The 17056-nt window shown below is 57.7% G+C and overlaps 1 protein-coding gene and 1 long non-coding RNA gene across 2 annotated transcripts; both read left to right on the plus strand.

Annotated features, from left to right (window-relative positions):
• The first annotated feature begins 1523 nt into the window (after nt 1-1523).
• On the plus strand, nt 1524-14169 carry NYAP1 (neuronal tyrosine phosphorylated phosphoinositide-3-kinase adaptor 1). The gene is made up of 6 exons (XM_063301760.1): nt 1524-1797; nt 8970-9262; nt 10381-11646; nt 12130-12336; nt 12782-12891; nt 13630-14169. Exons 1-6 carry the CDS (start codon nt 1601-1603, stop codon nt 13888-13890), a joined length of 2334 nt encoding a protein of 777 aa, XP_063157830.1. The 5' UTR covers nt 1524-1600; the 3' UTR covers nt 13891-14169.
• A 1524-nt stretch (nt 14170-15693) lies between these two features.
• LOC134497487 (uncharacterized) lies at nt 15694-17056 on the plus strand. The gene is made up of 2 exons (XR_010067919.1): nt 15694-15887; nt 15934-17056. It is a non-coding gene; the product is annotated as an uncharacterized LOC134497487 (long non-coding RNA).

The raw sequence follows: 17056 nt of genomic DNA on the forward strand, positions 1-17056 counted from the left end.
GTTTGGGGAAGGCGCGCCGGCAAGGAGCGGCCTCCCGCCTGGTCCCGTAGCCCGCCCCCCCCCCGAAGGGAAGGCGGAGGGGAGGGGAAGGGCCCGCGGCGGGGCCTGGCCGCGCCTCCCTCGGGTAGGAGGGAGCCCGGTGCGGGTGGGAAGGCGAGGGCAGGGACGCTCGCCTCCGGCCATGGCTCCCCGCCTTCGCCACGCTCCGCCGCCGCCTGTTGTGCCGCGCATCTCCTCGCGCCCCTCCAGCGGGGCTCCGCGGCGGCCTGGCGAGAGCGAACGGCGCGGGGCCCGTCGGGGCGGCCCCCTGCGCTGCTGCAGAGGCAGCGGGCCCCCCCCCCGGCGGCGGAAAGGCTCCTGGCGGCGCCGGGCTCGGGGCCCAGCCGAGCGGGGGACGGAGCCGGCCGGCCTTTTTCCCGCCTCCCCTCCGCCGCGGGCGGGGGTCTTCCTTCCCCTCCCCTCCCCTCCCCTCCCCGCTGCGCCCGCGCTCCCGGGTGGAGGGAGGCGCGCCGAGACGCTGCGTCAGCCGGAGGAAGCCCGCGCGGGAGGCCGGCGGGGAGCAGCCGGAGGCCAGGTGAGCGGTGCGGGGCCAGAAGGGAGCCGCCGCCGCCGCCGCCGCCGCGTCCTCCGCCCGGGGACCAGTGGCTCAGCCCCGCCCGGCAACGTCGCCGGAGCAACGGGAGGAGCGGCGGCGCAGGAGCAGGTGCCTCTTTCCCCAAGCGGCAGGTCTGTGCGGGCGGCCGAAGGCGGGCGCTTCGCCGGCTGCTCTGGGCGCATCGGCGCGGGGACGGGCCGGGAGGATGGGCCGGGGCTGTCGGCGGCGCGCGGCCCGGCGCGGGAGCGGCTCTCTCGCCCGGAGCCGGCGCCCCCTCTGAGGCCGTCCTGTCGCCCGCAGCCCCGGGAAGGACCGCGCCCTTCCAGCCAGGCCCGGTAGCGCCGAGCAGCATGGAGGGGCGACCCCCCTGAGCACTGCGGCCGGGATCCTCGCCCGGGCGGCGGCGGCGAGGATGGCGGGGGACTGAGCCGCGCCGCGCCGGGAGGAGCAGGGCGGCGGCGGCGGAGGAACGATGCCCCGCGGCCCCAGCCCCGGCTGCCCCCCCAGATAACCCTCCGCCCAGCAGGTAAGTGGCCGGCGGCCGCGGTTTTCTAGCGGGGCGCGGTCGGCGGCGGAGTTCCGCGTCCCCCTCCCCCGGCCTTGCTTGCGCACCGCCCACCCCTCTCGGTTCTTCTTCGCGTGCTGCGCCGCCGGGTTGGGAACGGCCCGACCCGGCTCAGTCCCCGGGCTTCAGCGCCTGGCCGAAGCGCCCTCCGAGGGCTGTTTGCTCCAGCTCGGCCCGGCGGGGAGGGTAAGGCCCATCCTGAACGCGTCCCCCCCACCTCGCGTTTATTGTTTTCTACAAAACCAGGTCAGCCGCAAGGTGTTGCTGGTGGCTGGTGGGCATGAAAGGCAAGGCGCTCTGTGCAGGTTCAGAGGCACCCTCGTTTATTCTTTAGGTGCCAGGCCTGAAGCCTGCCCCCTCCTCTTTCCCTAACCGAGACTCTCTCCTGCAGCAGCGCCCCCTCCGGGCGCCCCTGCCCGCCTTGCGCCAGCCCCCAGAAGATGAATGCCAGCCCCCAGGAAGCTCTGATCTCCGTCTTTCTGCAGTTCATCGAGGCCCGGGGCTGCTGGTCCTACGGGGCGCTGAGCCGGACGTGCCACCCCCAGGAGCTGCCGCTGCAGAGCGAGATGAACCTTCTCTATCGGAAGAGTGGAAAGGCGGAGTGGAAGCAGGGCAAGGACGAGGAGCCTGCTAGGGGGTAAGCTGCTCCTTCGGGGCTGGGCAAAGTTTAGCTGCTCTGCCAAGGGAGGGGGGCGATGTGGCACCTGGGGAGGGGGTCCGAATGCAGGAGGTGACCCCCTCCCCAAGGTAGAGGATGGGGGCCCTGGCAGCCAGGCCAAGGAGGACCCTAAGGGAGAGGGGTCCGTTAGCCAGGCCCTGCACTGCTTAGGCCCCGAGCGTGAGGACATAAGCTGTGCCCGGCTGGATGGGATTCCTGGCCCATCTCAGACAGCGGTCTCTTCTCCCAGTGGCCCACCGGCTGCCCAAGGAAGCCCCTGGTCTCCCAGCAGCCCTGCTGCCCCTAAGGCAAAGAGCCAGCAACGCCCAGGGCTTCCGCAAATGGGCCTGGCCAAGCTGGGAGCCGGCCCCATGTCTCACAGGAAAGGGATATTCAGCCTTGGTGCCTTCGACGCTGACTCGTTGGCTGTAACTGGTGGGGAGTTTCTGGAGAGGCCAGAGTGCCAAGGACATGTCTGGAATTCCCTTTGTGAGGCTGACCAGCCCTTCCGATGCCCCAACAACCTGTTGGCTGGCTTGGGGAGGGTTCGAAACAGCTGATTTTGTCTATGCAGCGTGATCCCTTCCAAAGGTTCAAGACCAAGGAAAAGCGTGGAAAAGCCCTCTGTTTATTCTCCCTCCCTTGATTTCCAGAATAACTCCAGGAGAGCTGGCCTTGAGTTAAAAATGTTTTTGTCCCTTGGAAAATATAAGGAAGCTCTTGTTTGCTCTCCCAAGGGCTGTCATCTCTTTTCTTTATGACTTTTTCTGCCGCTATCCAGTATTGCGTGGATCACTCTGCAAGAGGCCTGAGCTGATGGCTTGCAGAGGACTGCTACAATTAGAGCGGCCTGTGGGTTGTGTTTCCATCCTCCGGGTTTCAAAGGGCTACTTTTGTTTAGCAAAGGTGTAGCTGTGATGCTGGTGTTGCTGTTTCTGTCATATGCGATCTCTTCAGAGGCCTACTTCGTCATGTAATATGGGAACTGCTCTCTTAAAAAGCCAGTTTTATTGTGGAAATTTAGAATGTTTTGGGTTTTCAGAATTGCAAGGGGTATCTTGCTGCAAATTCTGGTTCTGAGTGGATTTGAAGTTGCTCTCCTGCAAAGTTTATGCTGCCTTGGACATTTTACACTGAAGTTCACATCCTGAAAGGTTCCCTGGCTTGTTGTTGTTGCGACATTCACCTAAGGAGTGGTGCTCCACAGCCAGATGTGATACAGACTGTGTGGGGATTGCTGTCCCTGGAGCATAGCCAAATCTCCTCTTTGCTGTGGGCCACGCTTCTATCCCACCAGGTGCTTTTCTTCATTCCGCCTGGTAAACTGGGCAGGATCAGGATCTTCCGCCTTTGTCCTGAATGGTCCAGCCTGGAACATTACGGAAGTGGAGCCCCCCATCACAAAATTGTGATGGGCCAGGCCCATTTGCAGGGAGATCCTGAACTGAGCTGTGTGGGAGGGAGGGAGGGAGGGAGGGCAGGAGGGTAAGCTTGGCTTACTTGTGGCACACATTACCTACTTAACTCAGGAGGAGTGAAACTTAGCCCCCAGTTGACCTGGTCAACAGCATCCTGAGCTCCTCCCTATGTTCCTTTCTGCCCCCTTGGTACTTTGCACCCTCCCCACCCCATGGGCCATACTAGGAGTAAAAAAAAGGGTGGGTTAGGGTAAGGGTGATTCAGGTCCTCCTCCCTTTTTTTTTCTCTCCAGGGAAAAGCATTAAGGTAGGAACTGGGAAGGAGGAGGGTGGCCATTTCTGCTTTTGAGGCAGCTGGGGGGCTGAAAAAGGGTACCACAGATAGCCCCATCCCATTGGCACCTGGTGGGAGTCAGTTGACCCAGGGGGGCGCAAACTGGGCCCTTCTCCCCTTCTCACGCACAATCTTCGCTAGGGCTTTCTCCACTTCGTATCCCTGCCCCTCCTGCTTCCCCTGTAGTCAGGCAGTGGCGACCCACTTTTATCCCTCTCTCCCCCACCCCCAACGCAAGGGAGGTCTTCCAAGCAAAGTCCCTCCAGCGTCCAACGTCTTTCCTTCCGTGGAGCATCTCCAGATCCTCGTGGGGCCCATTAAAGGAACCAAGATGCCGGCTTCAGCAGGGCGTTTTACGGGGACCGGAGATGGGGGAAGCGGCCTGCACGCGAGGAGAGAACCGCGGGGACCCTGTAGGCCAGCTGGGCCTGGGGAGCAGGGCTTCAGGGTGGGTGGACTCTGTCTCCCTATGCAGTAACGTTAGGCGCTTCTTTGACTTTCCAGAGAATCTCGGTTGGTTTGAACAAAGTGCTTCTAAAATTGTGGGAAGCAGCGAGGCTTAGCCCTAGGACCGGGACGGGGCTATCAGAGGCTGTTCCCGAGTTCTGCTTCTTGGGAGCTGCAGGGATCTGGTCGCTGATCTGGAGGACCCGGGCAGTGGGGGGGCTTTTCTTGAGCGCCTCGGCTGCAAACTGGGCCTTTTGCAACAATGCCAGGCAGACCGATGAGCGGGTTTCCTCTCACTGCCCCCCCCCAAACCGTCGGCTGTTACAGATTCCATCCTGCAGATTGGGAAAAAGAGTTGGCTTCCCTTTGGCCAGACTGGATGCTGACACTTTCTCAGAGCCTCGTCTTGTGAAGAGCAGCTGCCCGTAGCTGTGAGGCAGACGGGACCCCTCAGAGGGCCCTCGAGCCGGTGGGTCCATCAGGCGTTTCATCTTCTCTGGTTTGAGCGACTTGGTAAACTGGCTTCGACGGTAAGCTGGGCATTTCAAAAAATTTCCCAAACCCATCAAGCCGCTATGGTTTAAAACAGGAGTAGCAATTTGGCACTGGAGGATGTTCAAATGCAGGCACCCCATGCACATACACGCCCCACGGGGTTGCAGTGCTCTAGTTTCAGGGCTAAATTGAACAGGAGAAGACCACCATGGAAGGTGAAATTGACCGGAAGAGGTTTGAGCCGGCATATTGTGCTAATCCCTAATATGGTTTCATTGGTTTGGGCATAGTGCTTTGTGCGAATGCAGCTATTGTGGCTTAGGAAACACAGTGGCTCAGGGGCTCTGCAGGAAGAGGCAAGGGGGCCTGGTGTCGAAATGCACATGATGATGTCATCATGCAAATGCAGCAACACACGTACTCGCTTCCGATGTTGGACACAGGGAAATGACTGGGTCGTTGAGGTGATGATATCACCAGCCCGTTGTCATTTGTGGGCACGGCTAGCTTAGTGTGATGGTTGTTGTGTTTTTTAAATAAGCCATATTTTAAGTCATAGAATCATAGGCTTGGAAGTGATCTAAAAGGTCATCCAGTCCAACCCCCTCCTCTGTACACGGCAGGATTCACTACGCCATCCCCAATAGAGGACTATCCAGCCTCTAAATGCGTTGGGTCTAGGAAGGGCTAGAAAGCAGCAACCCCCCTGAGACCAGGAATTGTTTGGCGCTTTTCCAGCTTCCGCCCTGAGGAATGTGGGAAGATGTCTCTGGTTTAAGACCTTGGGATGCTCGCGACCCCAAGGCCTGCTGTGAGGTAAAGGAAGGGTCTTTAAATAGAATTTGTGGCTATTCTGTTCTGGAATAGCCACAAATTCAGCTCTCTGCCAGCTTGATGGAATTCCTGGGAAGCTGAAATAGTTGCACCATCAGCAAAGTAAGGAATGCGGGAATCCCTCCCCCATGACACGATCCCCAAGGGACACCTGATGGGTCTGTCCTTCAGGAGGAGTCCCAAAGAACAAAGGACTCTCTCTACTCTGCTGGAGAACGGGCTCTCACTTGGCTCCCTGACATTTCCCACAAGGCCTTGGAGCACAGCGTGACTTTGGGGTTCAGCGAAAATGGGGGTGGTGGCACGTGGGGGGAGGATCCCCACCTACTGTTGGGGTCCCTGTGGTTCAATGTGTGTCGCGTGCAAATGGAGCACTTGGGGCCCTCTTGCCTCCAGTGCGGCATCCCGAGTGCCACCCTTGCTGGACCCTGGAGCAAGCCCCCCCGCACATTCAGTCTAGATTGCCCTTGTCCAGTTGTATGTTTGCCATTTCAAGTTGTTGAGATGGTTTCCGAGGTGAGCTGGCCTTGGGATGCTTGGCCTGTGCCCAAAGGAACGGGCGGGTGAGCAGGTGGGCCCCCTTGGCCACTAGGCAGTCCCTTCTGCTTGCACGTGCCCTCCTCCCTTTCGGGTTGGCAGCACGTGAGGGGTTAAGACTCCAGTAGGCTGATGTTGCCTGGCTCCTGCAGGTCACCCAGACAGTTTCCATGGAAACTGCTGGGCCATCAGCCAGCATCCTGCTGCATCCTCGTGCTTTTGGTACCCAGGACCCTTCACTCCAGTGAATAAAACCTGGTGAGGGTGAGGGGAGGACAGATTTCAGAGCCTGCTGGCAAGGAGGGGCAGGGGAGGAGTGCTGGAAGGGCACTCCTGCTTGAATCCTGAGAGAAGGGAAGGGGCACCATGTTGCCTTCTGGAGAAAGACAGGCCCAAACTCAGGGGCGACCGGAGCACCCTCAGCGGTCATATTTGACTCCTGGCATCTCCAGGTGGGGCTGAGAAAGAGCTGCAGCTGAACGTCTGACAGGCTGCTGCTTGTCAGTGCCTGGATTTGTACAACGTGGGAAATGAGGCTAAGATGCTGGGGGCAGCCCGGTGTTGACTTTGCATCACACTGAGCCTTTACATTTTGTTGTTGTTTGGGCATTGCACACGTTTTGAATGCAGTCCATGTGTCGTATTAACCCAATTTCATCTCTTGTGCAAACCCACAACGTGGAGATAGAGGGTCCGTGCAATTTGGGCAGGTTCGGTGGCCCTGAGTCCCAAAGGCCCACGAGGGGTCTGTCCAGAAGATAACCCTGTGCAGCGACGAAGAAGAAGGGGTCTTCCTCTTTATCCTGATTCTTCCTTACCCCCCTCTTCCACAGGGGAATAGGAGCTCCCGTGGGGAGGTCCGAGGGAGGCCCCATTCCTTCCTCACCTGGGGTTGGTGCTCCTGCCCAGCTCCGATGCATCTGGGGCTGCCAGACCAGCCAGGACTTGGCCCGGCCTGCTGTCTCCAGAGCAGGGAGCAACTGAAGGCTTGTTTACTTGCCCGGCAGTGCCTGCTGCCATGCCAAGAGAGGATGGGGCCGGGGGGGCAGTGGAGTCTTGGGAGGCACAGGAGGATTGAGGGGCACTTGGAAGAGGCCAGCCATCCTCACTCCTGAGGCTTTGCCAGCTGCGGGCTGATCTGCCAAAGCACATCTCCTTGCTGCCTGTCGCTGGCAAGGACCACACGTGTGCTTGCCAGCATGGGAGACATATTCTGATGCTGTGGATCTGGGCCCCGGGCTTTGGCAGGTGGGAACCGGTTTTCAGAGCTTCAGCGTGGGACTGCTGGCCTTGCCATTAGAGGCCAGGCCCGCTTCTGTCCCTGGACCTGGCCAGCCGGCCCTTCCAGCTCCAAAATCCAGCTTCCTGCCCTTCCAGTAACTCCTGCGTGTCCGACTCACGGGCTGCTGCTGGTTCAGAACCCCCGAGCACTGGCATTGGTTTCCTAACGAAGCGCAAACCGATCTGTATTTGCTTAAAGGAAGTACCGTGGCCCATTTTCTCGGGATGAAAGGGATTTCCTAGCGATCGTGTTCTCTTGGAACTTGTGGTCAAGGGGCAAGATTGTCAGAAGAGGGGCCCAGTATCTCCAAACAGCCATTCAGGGTGGGGGCCCCGTCCTCCCACAGCCCTGAGACGTTCTGAATGGGTTTGATGGGGCCCAGGATGAGGCCCTTTGTTTGCACAGACCAGCGGAGCCTTAGCAGGAGCGAAGGGACATTCCTGCAAGGCAGCAGCGGGCCGCCCCACGCAGTCCCAAGTGCAGGGGGCTGCACCCACAGGGCCGGGTCCCTCCGGCCACCTCTCGCTGCCCTGCCCCTTCTGTCCTCTGCTCTCTCACACACGCTGCTGCCTTTCACGTTCTCCTGGCTGAGGCGGGTGATTCAAAGCCGTGAGGCAGTTTTGCACCCCGGCAGCCGACTCCCTTTTGAAGGAGTTGAGGTTACCTTGTGCTGAGGACAGCAAGCAACAGCCAGGAGCTTGGCAGCTGCCAAGAAGGCTTATGGGCAGCCATGTCTGCAGGGGAGTTTGCAGCATCCAAAAGGTGGACACAAGTGGACCTTTTTTCTCTATGGGTGACGAGGGCAATGCACATTAACAAGGAGCAAGGCTTTGATCGCCCGGCCACACCTGCGGTTTTGATGCTCTTGATCCCTCCCGTAGGTACCCCAGCTATGGGCAAATCCTATGCCTTGTGCCGAGTCTGGGGACCGCGGAAGTGTCGACTACGGTAGCGCTTGCAATGTCAAAATAATAGTTGGTGCTGCCATGGATGCTTTCTGCTGCTTATGGGTAGTTCTCATTTAATGACCATTCGTTTAGCGATGGTTCAGACTTACAACGGTGCTGGCAAAACCAACTTACGACTGGTCCTCAGACTTAACAACTGTTGCAGTGTCTCCGCGGATACGTGATCATGATTTGAGCACTTTGCAACTGGTTCGCATTTATGACCATTGCAGTGTCCTGTGGCGACATGATTGCCATTTTCGACCTTCCCGGCTGGCATCTGGCAAGCAAAATCAGTGGGGATTTTGCTTGCCAGAGAATTCACTTAACGGCTGCCACAAAAAACGGTGGTACAATTGGGTCACGTTCACTTAACAGACACTTCAATTAGCAACTGAAATTCTGGTCCAAATTGTGGTTGTTGAGAGAGGACTATCTATATGTCTCTCCATGTCCCCATCCTGCGTGGCTGCAAAAGATCAAAGACAGACTGAGACAGCTTGTTCTAGGACTTTGTCCTTCCAAGCCTTTTGCCCATGTTTGGATGACTAGGGAGCTAGTTTAGCACCAATTATCCTGGATGTTATCACGATTCCTTTACCATTTTCATTTACCGGGTTTTGCATTACACTGATAGCCCTCCCCCAATCCAGTTAAGCAGCTCGTGTGAACGTGGTCCGGGAGCATCAAACGAGGCCTTACTTGTCTTGCAGTTCTGCCGCCCAACTCCTTTACATTTGCTGGGGGGGATGTTCACGGCACAAAATCATGTACCTCTTCGCTATGTAGTGATGCAACCCTAGTCGGAGGGGCCTCAATGCTCGGTGCCATCTTCCCCTCCCCTTCCCCTTCTGCAGTTCAACCAAGGAGACAGGCGTAGCCAAGGTGCGCGACGTGGCCTCCTTCCGTCGGCATTTCAGAATGGGGTTCATGACCATGCCAGCCTCGCAGGAACATGCCCCACACCCTTGTGCCAGCAGCATGGCACCCCGCTCCCTCTCATGCCATTCTGTGGGTAGCGTGGACAGCAGCTCAACTGATGGGGCGGTGGGATCTCGCAAGCCACCTGCTAAGCCGAAGCGGCACCCCAGCACGAAGCTCAGCACCGAGGCCAGGAGCGCACTGGAGCTGACGGGAAGCAAGAAAGGAGGTAAGGTGGAGCTTTAGAAGCATTTCTTGGGGTGGCAGCACTTTTGAGAGAAGCCTGGCCTGCAGCCTCTCAGGCTCACCTCACAGCTTGACTACTACAACGTGCTCCACATGGGGCCACCCTTGAAGACTACCTGGAAGCATCAACTGGTCCAAAACGTAGCGGTGTGAGCAGTAATGCCCATATAACACCTCTGCTTCACAAGCTGCACTGGTTTCCTGTTTGCTTCCAGGTGTGATTCAAGAGGCTGGTGGGTACCTATAAAGCCCTACATGGCATAGGGCCTGAGGGACCCTGAGGAACCCTCTGCCTCCCATAGCGTCCGATCTGGCAGGGTTGGCACGCTCCGGGTTCCCTTGATTAAACAATGCCACATATCGGGACCCCAGAAGTGCACCTTTTCTGTCACAATGCCTGCCCTCTGGAAGGAGGCTCCCCCTGAGATCTGGATGGCCCCCACTCGCTGGCTTTGAAGACCTCTTCGTCCAGGCCTTTGGTGAGGGTGGGTGGCAGCCCCTTTTGAGGAGTGGGTGACCGGTTGTGCCACCTTGGTCTCTTCTTTTATTGCTGTTTTGTTTTTATTGTTTTACAGTTTTCATGTTTTCATGTTTTCTTCACCGTCCAGAGTGGATGGGAGCTGGGCGCTGTAGAAATTGAACAGAATAAAATGAAAGAATAATTCTATGCAAGTCTCTCCAGACTTGTTCAAATCTCCAGCCGTTAACATACCCTAGCTCTGCTGGCCAGTAGTGCTCCATGATGGGTGCGTTTGCCACTTCACATCTGGAAAACTATGCAGAAAGAAAGATGGTGGCCACGCCTGGGTTCTCCCCAGTCTGCCAAGCAGGAGAGAAACTTGGGGCAAGTGTGGTGGGGAAGGAGGGCTCAGAGGGCCAGACGGGAAAGAAGAAGTTGCTGATCTTAATTTCTGAGTGATCGGAGTTCAGGGCCATTCAGAATACCCGCCCACCCTTCCCCAAGATACAGTCATACAGAGACGATAACGGCGGTGGTTCTGGTGGCCCGTTTTCCCGTGAGCCGCTGGTGCGTTCTGGGTGTGCGGCATGATGTACTTCGTCGTCCTCTTGTGCACTTGGCGTTTGTCTTCCCTCCCCCAGGATGCCAGAAGGTGGGCGTGGAGAGTCGCGAATCCTCTCGCAAAGAGCCTCCGCAGAAACCCAAGCGCAGCCCCAACACCCACCTGTCCGTCTCCTTCGATGAGGCCTATTCCGGGCGCCTTCCAGGTCCCGCTCCGGGGGGCATGGTGCAGCGCTATGGGCGAGCCTTCTCCCAGGGCCAGGCCAAGGGCTCCGATGCCGAGGAGGACGAGCCAGTCTACATCGAGATGGTGGGGGACATTTTCCGGGGACTCGGCCCCCCCTCCCAAGTAGTCACTGCTGTGGATGACGACTCGGATGAGAGTGAAGCCATTTATGAGGAAATGAAGTACCCACTCCCTGAAGAAGGGGGGGAGTCCCGCCCCAATGGGGCCCTCGCCTCGCCTTGTCATCGGCCGAACAAGAGGGAGGCTGCCAAGGCAGCGCCCAGTGCCAAGACCCCTCCATGCGAGATCCCGCCCCCCTTCCCCAACCTGTTGCAGCATCGCCCCCCCCTTCTGGCCTTCCCCCAAGGCAAGAAGGGGTACAAAGGTGCCGGTCCAGATGGCTCCAAACTGCCCATCCCGTGCCACGCCAAGGAAGTGCCCTCGGCCCCTATGACCCCCCAGGTCCCTAGCCACCATCAGCAGCGGGGCGGCGAGAACCCTGTCCTGGCGCCATCTGGCCGTGCCCGCAGCCACTCCACGCCGCTGCCCCCGCAGCCTGCCAGCCAGAGCAAAGCAGAAAAAGACCTCCCTGTTTCTCACAGCATGATCTGCCCCTCCGCAAAGCCATCCCCTGCCCCAGCACTGCCAGCAGCTTCTGCCCCTTCCGGGGTGCCAGGGAAAGACAAGCCAGCCGTTTCCTACACGATGGTCTACTCAGCGGTCAAAGTCACAACTCACACAGCCCCCTCCGAGCAAAAGACAGAGAAGGAGATTGCAGTCCTCCGCGGGATGCTGTGTGCCCGGCCGTCCACCGTGCCCTCTTGCAAACAGGTGCAGCGAGCTTGCATGCTCCCCGAGCCACTGCCTCTGGGCATGGTCTGGACCTACCCGGCGCCCTGTGCAGGGCTGAAGCACCCGCCAGCCTACGAGAGCGTCAAAAACGTGGGTGCCAAAGCGTCATCTGCTGTGAAAATTCAGCTGCGGGACCGGGCCTTCACCAGCATCGCCTGCTCCCAGGTCGTCTCTGGCGACGAGTGTGGCCGGGCAGCGGGGGAAGAGGAACCCTTTGGCTGGATGCTGCAGAGGAGAGCGGGCTTTCGGAAGGGGAAGGAGCCGGACAGTAAGGGCGGGCACGGTGCCAAGGGAAGGGCATTCGGGTTGGCGTCCCATCCCAAGGGTGAGGAAGGGGCTTTGGTCTTGAATGGGAGACTCAATCTGGGGCTGCTCAGGAGGAGGAGTGCGTTGAAGGTACTGTCAGGGGGCTTCCAGACTCCATCTGGAGTCCCCGGGGAGTGTTGCAGAGCGCTGCTTCCAGGGACTGTTGATTGAGGGTGGGGGACACCTGCCCTGCAATTTGGGACGGTGCAGGCCCGCAACTAGGGACTGTGTCACCCGGGCAAGCATGGATTCCGTGCCCATTTTGGCGCCCCCCCCAGCACGGTGCCTGGGGTACATACCCCAGTTGTCCCCCCCAGTTGCGGCCCTGGGACGGTGTCCTCCTTTCGCCCTACATTCCTGGGGCTGAGCATGAGGGACGGAGGGACAGCCCGGGGGTGGTTCTAGCGTTGCCCCAGCTCTGCCTGTTTTTTTTCTGCCGTTGCAGAGGTCATAGACTGCCCCCCAACCTGGGACGGTAGCGAAAGTGCTCAGCCCAAATTGGAAAAGGAAGAGAAAGTTGTGCCAAGCCATCCGCAGTCGAGCATCCCAGTCCGTGCTCCTGCACCCGAGTGCCTGGCTGTCAAGATGCCAGTGGGGAGGACCAATCTGCCTATTCCTTGCCAGACCTTTCCTGCCTGTCACCGCAACGGAGGTGAGCCGGGGGCTTCCCGGAGAAGGAAGGGTCGGGGACTGGCCATCTCAGCCTGCAAGGAGGGGCAAAGGGTCTTCCTTAGTTCTTTGGCCAGTTTTGGGCTGCAGGACGTGAACTTAATGCAGCTGCAGAGAAGTGGGTGACCTTCAGCTGCAGGCAGACTGCAGCAGGCAAAATGGGTGTGCAGACACATGCACGTGCACGCAGACGGAGTTGTTTCTTTACTTGCTCAATGGGCCAGAATGTCCCCTGGGATGCCTCATCTCCCCATCTCCAAATTCTGCTTTATGGATGAGAGCGAAGAGGAGGTGGAATCCGTCCCTTTCAGCCCCCTTCCTGCCCCATGTTACAAGATGGCTGTTAACGGGCAGGAGGTCAACCGAGACGGCTTGAGGCAGAAGGACTGCCTAGCTCACAGGACTCTTTCTTCCACCCCCACCCCCAGATTTCACCAGTGGCTACCTTCTGGGCCGCTCAGCATCCACCTCGGGCGTTCGACAGGCTGTGATCCACACGCAGAGGCCATGCAGCCATCCCAGGGACCCAGCCAGCCTGGTACGTTGGGAGAGAGGGGGCGCAGGCCTCCTGAGACACCTCACAGGGATCTGGGAGGCAGAAAGATGTGACTTTCCTAAAAAAAGGGTTTTTAGAGAGGGAGGCAAAAAACTTGCAGAATATACGTTACTATCCTACGGATGAAAGTCATATTGAAAACCAATCTGTCAGGACATTTTCTGTGGAAACCCTAACCCGCATCCCACCACTAAACTTCCCTAGAGGGCAGTCTGATCTGGCCGAGACACTCTCCGATCTGGCCATCTGGCTCAGGGTGGTGCAGGCAGATTAGCAGCAATTAGGGCCTGCCCCTCCACCAAGCAGGTGTGTGTGGGGGGGTAAATGCTGGAGGAAGGGGCATCTGCAGCCCTAGCCAAAGGACGGACTCAGGCGGGCATGTGCACGCAGCCTCCCTTGTTTCCGGAAACTGCTTTTGCTGATGAAGCTGGTTCCAGCTCCCAACGCAGAGCTTTTGCATGGGGGGGAAGGGAAGAGGCATCCCCTTGTGGCCGCACCCCGTGCTCAGGCGTTCAGGCAGCCAGCCTTGTCTGTGAGCTGAGCCCCGTTCACCTGCCCAGAGACTTTGGCACCCGAAAGGGAGGCTTCCCGCGTGCAAGGCGGTGACCCAATTTTGGAGGCGGCCTCCGTGCCCAGCCAGGGTCCAAAGCCGAGAAGAGTGAAGGCTGCAGAGGGGCGGGGGGGCTGGGAGGAGTGGCCCTAACTGCAGCTTTTTCGCAGGCCTTGCAGTACACGCAGCTGCCCGCCCCCGAGGCCCTGCAGAGCTCCTCGCGGGAAAGGGACGGCAAGCTGCTGGAGGTCATCGAGCGCAAGCGGTGCGTCTGCAAGGAGATCAAGGCGCGGCACCGCCCCGAGCGCAGCTTGTGCAAGCAGGAGAGCATGCCCATCCTGCCCAGCTGGCGGAGGAGCACCGAGAGCCGCAAGTCCGGGACGCCGCCCTGCCGTCGCCAGCAGACGGTGCTCTGGGACACGGCCATCTGACCGGGGGAGGGGGCTGAGCCCCAAGAACTGGTGCCTTGTGCTGGCCAAGTGGAGCCGTGGCAGGGCTGACTGCTGGCAGCACGGTCTCCCGCTGGGGGCCTTCCAGGCCAGGGACGATTCAGAGACCGGGGGCCGCCCAGGAGCCGCCCCTCCTGAGCTGCGGCTGGAAGGACGCTTTAGCGGAAAGGGGCAAATTTCTCTTTCACGGCTCCCTGGATTAAAAGGGGGGGCTGCAGTGGGACAAGCCTGTCGCCGCCCCTGGAGAAGCCTCCCCTCTGTGCCGGGCGGCAGCTGCACGTCAGAGGCCAGCAGCAGCCACTGCCGCCTACCAGAAATAATGTTTCTCGTGGCGTTGATGCCGAGCGATTGGTGCCGCAGGACCATCCCTGACTGGTCTCGGAGGGCAGGACAGGGGGCAGTGGTTCCATGCGTTGGGCTAAGTGGCCCCACCTCCTCTTGGCCAGAGTCTCCTGGGTGGCAGAGGGCCCAAAGCACCAGCTCCCCGGTTTTCCTTCCACCTCTGAAGATGCCCTGGGGGAGGAGGGGGAATGCCAAATTTCACAGGGAGCCCCCAGTAAGGTGCCTGAAAATCTTCCCCCTTTGGGAGCAGTTGGGGGGAAGGGGGATCCCAGACTTGGGCTGAGTTCTTGATCTGCCAGGACTCCGAGAGAGAGAGAGAGAGAAGCCATGAACCTAGAGCAGAGGAATCGCACTGAGGTGGGGCTTTACTATAGGAGAGCTCCGGACCTGGTTTTCGTAGCGAAGCTAAACCCCGAATTCAGCCATCCCCTTTATTCCTAGGTTGAACTGTTGCCTCTGGCCAGCTCTCTAAGAAGAGCAAAGCTTTGGCCCGCAACGCAACATCCAGCAGAACAAGCCAAACACAGCCGTTTCCAACCCTGCAGTGAAATAATAAAACACCATTTTCTAAGCCATCAAAATAAATGGAAAAGAAAAGGGGGGGGTGTAAATCTACTTCCTACTTCTGGAGAGTCAGATCGGCCCCATGACAGTTTTGCCATGTCAGTGATAAGACCGGACTGGCAATGCTGCAGCCGTTCCCAACTTGATCCCCTCCCAATGGTTGAACTGCACTTCTTAGAATTCCTCCCCGGCATGGGTCATGCTCAGGGGTGTCACATCTAAATTAAGTCAATCAATCAACCGACACACCAGAGGGCTGCAGAGTGGAGAAGGCAGGGCAACAGTGCCTGTTTATATTTTTTCATGTTCCTCCAGAGCTTCCTTTTCTTTTAGATGATTATTGTGCAGTTCGACTGATTTTATAGACTGGAAACAGCAAAACGTCGGTCTTTTTCTCTTTCACTTTCTACTTACTTGTTTGCAGAAATCCTTTAAGCCAAGGATTTGCCCAAGAAAAATAAAATAGAAAGTTGGAGATTTCAGTGGAAATACAGGTAGTCTTTGACTTAAAACCATTCATTTAGCGACCATTCAAAGTTATGACAGTGCTGAAAAATGACTTATGACCGATCATCACACTTAAGATCGTCGCAGCATCCCCATGATCACGTTATCAAAATTTGGGTGCTTGGCAATCGGCAAGTATTTATGATGGTTGCAATGTCCTGGGGTCACATGATCACCATTTGCAACCTTCCCAGGTGGCTTCCAACAGGCAAAATCAATGGGGAACTGTGATTCACTTAACAACTGGGTGATTCGCTTAACGGCCACCGTAAAAAGTGTTCTGAGGTCAGGCAGTCATGTGACACCTCACTTAATGACTGCACCAAGTAATTAATTTTCTGGTCCCTATTGTGGTCGTAAGTCAAGTACCTGTATGCTTGGGATTTGATCTGATTTTAAAAAGTACTATTAGAATGTTGCAATTCACAAATCAGCAGTGAGGTTTTTGCTGTTGTAAAAGCACATACATGTGGGAAAGCTACTTCTGTGTCATTACCAGGCACTAGGAAGTCTGCATTTTTAATTCTAGGTCAGTGTTCCTCAACCTTGGGGCGGCTTGAAGATGTGTGGACTTCAACTCCCAGAATTCCCCAGCCAGCATGCGCTGGCTAGGGAATTCTGGGAGTTGAAGTCCACACATCTTCAAGCCGCCCCAAGGTTGAGAAACACTATTTTAGGTATGATAAAACATTCGATCCCTCTCTGGGTTCTGGAAGACTCAAGAACTCTGGGGAACTATTCCTAGCAGGTTAAACACAGGGTAAAGACCATGATGTAAACTCGTGCCAGACACCCATCCTATGCTAAATGTCCATGTGCTCAACTCCTCATGAGGGGTGGGGTGGGAATAACCCTTAGTCGTTGCCCATCATCCCCATCACAGAGCTAGGCCACAGAATCAAGGAAGGGAAGAAGCCACAGATCAGCCAGTCTTGGGAACACACCCAGCCTTCCCCTGCACGTTTAGCCTTTATGGTCCCACGGATGGGATGGCAAAGCAAGACAATGCTTTTCCATCTCTTCAGCAGCCCAGGGGTCCTCCCCGTTCCCATGCCAGCTCCCAGTGGCGTAGCCCCTTTCCCTTCACCAACACTGGCTGTCCTGCCTGCTTTGCTCCGTAGGCTCCAGGTGCCCAAACTGGCCCACCCGGGTTGAGTTGGAGATGCTGCCTCAACCCACGCTGCCCCATTCCGGGGAATAATTGCTTTGCGTCCAGGGCCCCTGCTCCAGTGACACTGAGGCCACTGGGAAAGTCTGCCAGCCTTCCCCAATTATGCGCCTGTCCTGCTGTAGAAGGATTTGATCAGTGTGTTTAAAGTTAGCCACCAAAATGGGTCCTGGCACCTTTAGGGTTGGTTCATGCTCACCCCAGCACCACTTGATGCGTACCATCCCCCCATTTCTGCTTCCAGCTGTGGATTCGTTGAAGCCACAGTTTTCGGTTAGCGTCCACAAGACACGGCTGGACCGGTTGGGGCGCTGGCGTGAATCAGGTTTGCAAATTAGGATGGCCTCCACCACAAAAACGGGCGTCAACGGCACCGCGGTGGGGCAAGAGGGGGACCCAGTTGGGGACTTCTGGGTCTTACGCTCAATCCCCTGATTTAACTATTTCACAAGGTTGTCTAGTGTAGCGAGATGAAACTGCTTTGCAAAAATATTTATGCTGGGAACTCATGGGAGGGTATTTATACATTAAAAACGAAGGAAAGAAAATAAAATTGTCACGCAGGTT

Source organism: Candoia aspera, chromosome 4, assembly GCF_035149785.1.
Source record: "Candoia aspera isolate rCanAsp1 chromosome 4, rCanAsp1.hap2, whole genome shotgun sequence".
NCBI lineage: Eukaryota > Metazoa > Chordata > Lepidosauria > Squamata > Boidae > Candoia > Candoia aspera.

Excerpts from the sequence above, each read along its gene's own strand:
- NYAP1 (XM_063301760.1), top strand. The coding sequence starts at position 1,601 with ATGAATGCCAGCCCCCAGGAAGCTCTGATCTCCGTCTTTCTGCAGTTC. Across the intron at positions 9,263-10,380 it reads GACGGGAAGCAAGAAAGGAG|GATGCCAGAAGGTGGGCGTG; the intron begins GTAAGGTGGAGC and ends TCCCTCCCCCAG. Across the intron at positions 12,337-12,781 it reads TGCCTGTCACCGCAACGGAG|ATTTCACCAGTGGCTACCTT; the intron begins GTGAGCCGGGGG and ends CCCCACCCCCAG.